The sequence below is a fragment of the Gavialis gangeticus genome, unplaced genomic scaffold (genome assembly GCF_001723915.1).
Source record: "Gavialis gangeticus isolate Ggan-Ray unplaced genomic scaffold, GavGan_comp1, whole genome shotgun sequence".
NCBI lineage: Eukaryota > Metazoa > Chordata > Crocodylia > Gavialidae > Gavialis > Gavialis gangeticus.
In genome coordinates, this window is record NW_017729022.1 from 127,042,337 (window position 1) to 127,047,169 (window position 4,833).

Sequence of the window (4,833 nt, forward strand, 5' to 3'; positions counted from 1 at the left end):
AAGGCAATCGGGTTGGTCTGACATGACCTGCCCCTAATGAAACGGTGCTGGTTGCCCTTGAGCATCATCCCTGAAATTGGCCCATCACAGGTGTGCTCCTTGAGGATCTTCTCAAAGAGTTTCCCAAGGATAGAGGTAAGACTGATGGGCCTATAGCTGCCTGGGTCCTCTCTCTTTTCCCTTTTTTTGAAGATGGGGACCACGTTAGCTATCTTCCAGTCATCTGGCACCTGGCCTGAGCACCATGAGCGCTCGTAAAGCTGTGCCAAGGGCCCTGCAATAACCCCAGCTAGCTCCCTCAACACCCTGGGGTGGAGAGCATCTGGACCTGCTGACTTGAACACATCCAGCCCCTCCAGAAGCTTTGGTCAAGGCTTATACATCATTACTTAATGGCTGAATGTGCCACAGCTTTAAGGACTTGCCTTGGAACTATTACCCAACTTCAGACATGGGTAGTAGTTTAATGGGGTGTTGGACTGACATCCAATGGCTTCCTTTTAAACCCAACCCTATTTTATGAAAGCCACTTAATTCTAAGAGAGGAATCTTGTGACATTTAGGCATATGAAACAAGTAAGGGAGTCTGCTCTAAAATGCTAGCAGAGGTCTGTATTAATTTGCAATGTAAACAGCATTAATCCCAGCTATTGAAGGATCTGACCCAAGATTAGCACACAACAGAAACCCTATTACCTTTTGGGGAGGTTTTGTGGCATGTTACAAATGTCTTATTGTACTGTTATGGCATGTAGTGGCTCATTGGAAAGCCCATGTTCTGCTGTATTAGTTTGTCACGTGCATATTTTTATGATATCATTTCCTTAAGGAAAGGGAGGGGGTAGAACTGTGAAGTCTCTTGCCATTGTGACTACAGCAAGAAGAATTGCCATGGCCAGGCGCAGGTAGAAAGGCTTGATTCTCCTGCATGTAGTGAGGAAATTGACTCCTGTATAGCAGAAGCATCCAAGATGAGTAGCCCATCAAGTTTCTGCTTTTAGAATGCAGGTAAAACAAAGCAGTACTTGGTCAGTAGCCTTCTACAAATTTTACAGCATCCTTCACTAAAGGGTGATCTTCATAAGTGGCCACTTCTGTATTCAAAAGTGCTGAGACATCCAGGTGAATTATTTCTCTCCTATTAATTGTAAACTAATACTTTTTAACTGGAGAACAGCCTTCTCACATGAACCCAACCTTTGATGGTTATTCCAGTGGTACTGTCAAACCTTAAAGGCTGGTTTTCCAAAGTTTCATTTGAAACCTGAAATATGCTCTTGGGGAAAAGATGATGAGCTTACTGAATTGGTGCTTGCAGGTATGTAGTCATTCTCAAAAATAGCCATTGCTTACACAACTGAAGTCTTCACTTTGAAGACTACTGCTCTTTGAAGCCTTAATTAAGCTGCTGAGACTAGTGATGTACAAACTGTACTTTCCATGTCCTAATACAAATTTTTTTTTCTAGTAAGTTTCTAAAGAACAGGCCACCAGATGTCACAATTGTGTACATCTAAAGATTATTTGAATTTCAAATTTTTTTCTAAGCTTTTTTTTTTTTTGCCATGGCAATTTACTTGTTGCTTTTTAAGCTTTTAGATGTCCTAAAGACTCTTTTAAAACATCAAACTTTGCAACCAAATAGAGTTGGATGTAGAAGAATGACCCTGTTCCGGCTGGCCTGGGGAGAATAAAACTAGTACCATATGTAGTGTGTAAGGCTGTGGGTCTTTTAAGAGCTGCATGGTGCATGGATATGTATCAAAAGAAAAGTTAGTCCCATGGATCCTTCAGCTCTGTAAATGAAGGAAAATTTTGTAGGAAAGAACTAGTAGATTTCACTTTTTTTAGTCTCAAAGGGAAAGCTAGAAATGTACAGCCTCACCTATGTATGGTGACAGTTTGCATCTACGCAAGGTCAAAGGTCTCACTTTGAATATCTACTAAATGGAATGGCTGCTAAGGCTCTGTAACAACTATTTCTTTTATTTGTTAAAAAAAACATTCTCCTTTTTTTTTTTTCCAGGAGGTAGATGACTTCTTTGAGCAAGAGAAGACTTTTCTTGTGAACTATTATAACAGAATCAAGGATGCATGTGCAAAAGCAGATAAGATGACAAGATCTCATAAAAGTAAACCTTGTTCTAAAAGCTCTTCTAAACAGACTTGCTGGTGCTTAGAGATGACACTTAAAAAGTGCTATCTGTCTTGACAGATGTTGCAGATGACTACATCTACATCTCTGTTTGCTTGAACAGCCTGGCACTGGAGGAGTCAACAGTCATCAAAAAGTGAGGATTTAATTGAACATTTTCTTGGCTTGTTAATAAAGCTCCAGAAGCCTAATCCTGTATTAAAAAGCCAACAAACTGAATCGTGATTCCCAGTCTCCCTTGTTTGCTAACATCTGGCTTGGTGTTCAAAACTTATGTCAGCTTACCATACTGAGGACTTGATTTGATAAATTCAGATGTTCAAGTCAGGCTTGGGCTGTATAAATTGTATCTTGCAGCTTGTGAGGTTTGTTGACATGGCTAGCTCAAACCCTGGGGTGGTAGGGGGAATAGAATACAGCAAGACCTATGTTCACCCAGTGGATTCTAGAGCTGCTCCAACAGCCACACAAGCTGTTGCCCTGCCATTGGAGGTGGGTTATCTGGCCTACAAGAAGCCCTGCAGTCCAGGTCTGGCCCAAAGGACAAAATTAAACTGGTGCTTTTTTTTTTTTCTAATAGCTGATTGAATTGACTATTGGAGAAAAGCCCTGCTGAAGCATGAAGATGCTGGGTCAAACTAGCATTATGCCTCTTGTGGGCATGCGCTGTGCTCAGCATGGTGATATTCCAAGGTGCATGCATGCAAGCAGCCTACCTGATAGGGAAGCAACAGATTCCCAAACACTTCCTGGACATGTCATCCAGGAGATGACAACTTTTTTTTAAAAGCACTCTCTATGTACTCTTTAGGTACTTGCTGAAAGTTGCTGAACTCTTTGAAAAACTGAGGGTGAGTTCCCTTCAAATAACCCTACACTTAAATCTTGGTGTTTTGTCTTGCATCGCTACTATCTAACCTTCTCTTCTGTAGAAGGTAGAGAGTCGTGTTTCATCTGATGAAGACTTAAAGCTGTCTGAGTTACTGAGATACTACATGGTTAACATAGAAGCAGCAAAGGTGAGATCTCTCGTGCTGCCGATCACTAAACTCTAATGCTATAACTGACTTAATCTATGCCCACCTACTTTTGATGGATAATGCTTTGTAATCCTACTCTAGAAAAGGTGGATGAGTGCTAATATGAAAAGTGGGGATACATACCTTATAAGTAGTTCTTGCCTTCAGAACTGGGTAAGAATACAGCAGCCAAGGTATTGGGTTCTATTTTAGACCTTACACCTTTTTTTAACCAAACTTTCCTGAAGTTTAAATAGGATTCAAGCAAGTAATTTGAAATAAGAGGCTTGCATTAGGTACCCGTATGTCAACTGTCCTAATGACCTGAAGGAGCAATTGACAAAAGTGCTTGCTATTTCATTACTCATCTCAATGCGAACACAACAGTAGACTCAATACTGACTTTATCATGGATTTGGTGTAATATCCAATCTGATATTCCCCAGTAAGCTTGTCTACTAGGATCTTCCACAGACTGGAATCTTGACCAGCAAGGTTTGCTTATTCTAATAGTATCCAGTTGGTGTTCTTTTTTTATGAAGGGCATCTCTGGGTAGCACAATATATAAAATGGGCCAACAGGAATCTTAAAGTTGTCTGAATTCAAACTTGTCAAGCTGGTATGGTCTTAATTTTATACAGGTTTTAAAGGACTAACACTGTGCCCTACACAATGTCCTGTAATTCAGTGTTTCCCACCCAGTGTGCCATGGCACAACAGTGTGCTGTCAGAAATGAACAGGTGCTGTGGAATTTTGCATTGGCAATGAGCTATGATAGGGGTGGGGATGGAGGAATGCCTTAATGGGTGTGCTGCAGAAACAATTTCTTAATGTAAGTGTGCCTTAGGCTGGCAAAAGTTGAGAAACACTGCTGTAATTCTCTAAAAATTCGTAGATTGGCACTCTAACACTTGGAGATTTAGACTGTATCGGGGACAGGTTGGATTTGATTTTAAATAGCTGGGCAGGAAGCCTCAATGGCTGTCTGCAAAGTGCCTTCTTGTTTGATATCCTTTATTCATTTAACTTCTTCTAACCTTACACTGTTCTCTAAAAAGTGCAAGGGCTTGACTGTGTATACACTAACTTGCAGAGAGACAATAGGGCTGATGAGTGGGTAATCAGGTCTGTTATCTCTCATCTCCATATACTGCTGTTAACAAGGATGTTACCTCTAGAGACAACATTCTCTCCTTTATGCCTGAAGGTCATTTTTGCTCAAAAGCTTGTAAACGTTTTTTTTCCAAATATTTAGTTGGTCTAATAAGATATCATATCTACCCCAAGAACCTTGTCTGCCTATGGTCTCTGGAGATGCACATTCACAGTTTGAGAACTGAAACTAAGCATCAGAGATGCTTAATGGGATCTTCTAGACTGAGCAGTCTCATTGGGTAGAGTGGTTTTCTTTAATCTTTACTAATCTAGAGGAGCCTTTGGGAATCCCATAAGATTGGGCCCTAATGTAGTCCATGGCTTGTTATGTCCTATTTATAAAACTTCTTAGAAGGTTAGATGAATATATTGTCTCAAATAGAATATAACTAGAAGCTATAATTCCTATTCTATGATATCTTTGAGCATTAACATATCTTAAATTAAAACTGTATATACATTTTTGGCTTTCTTAAGTATCTCTAACAAAAATCTGATTTTT

The 4,833-nt window shown here is 40.1% G+C and overlaps 1 protein-coding gene across 1 annotated transcript in view; it reads left to right on the top strand.

The window, feature by feature from the left end:
- The window catches only part of SNX5 (sorting nexin 5), a 54,182-nt gene that overhangs the window by 41,404 nt on the left and 7,945 nt on the right, over positions 1 to 4,833 (top strand). Inside the window, exons 7-10 of the mRNA XM_019516147.1 lie at positions 2,027 to 2,132; positions 2,216 to 2,291; positions 2,967 to 3,006; positions 3,088 to 3,174. Coding sequence (XP_019371692.1) covers positions 2,027 to 2,132; positions 2,216 to 2,291; positions 2,967 to 3,006; positions 3,088 to 3,174 — 309 coding nt within the window. The remainder of the gene's footprint in view (positions 1 to 2,026; positions 2,133 to 2,215; positions 2,292 to 2,966; positions 3,007 to 3,087; positions 3,175 to 4,833) is intronic.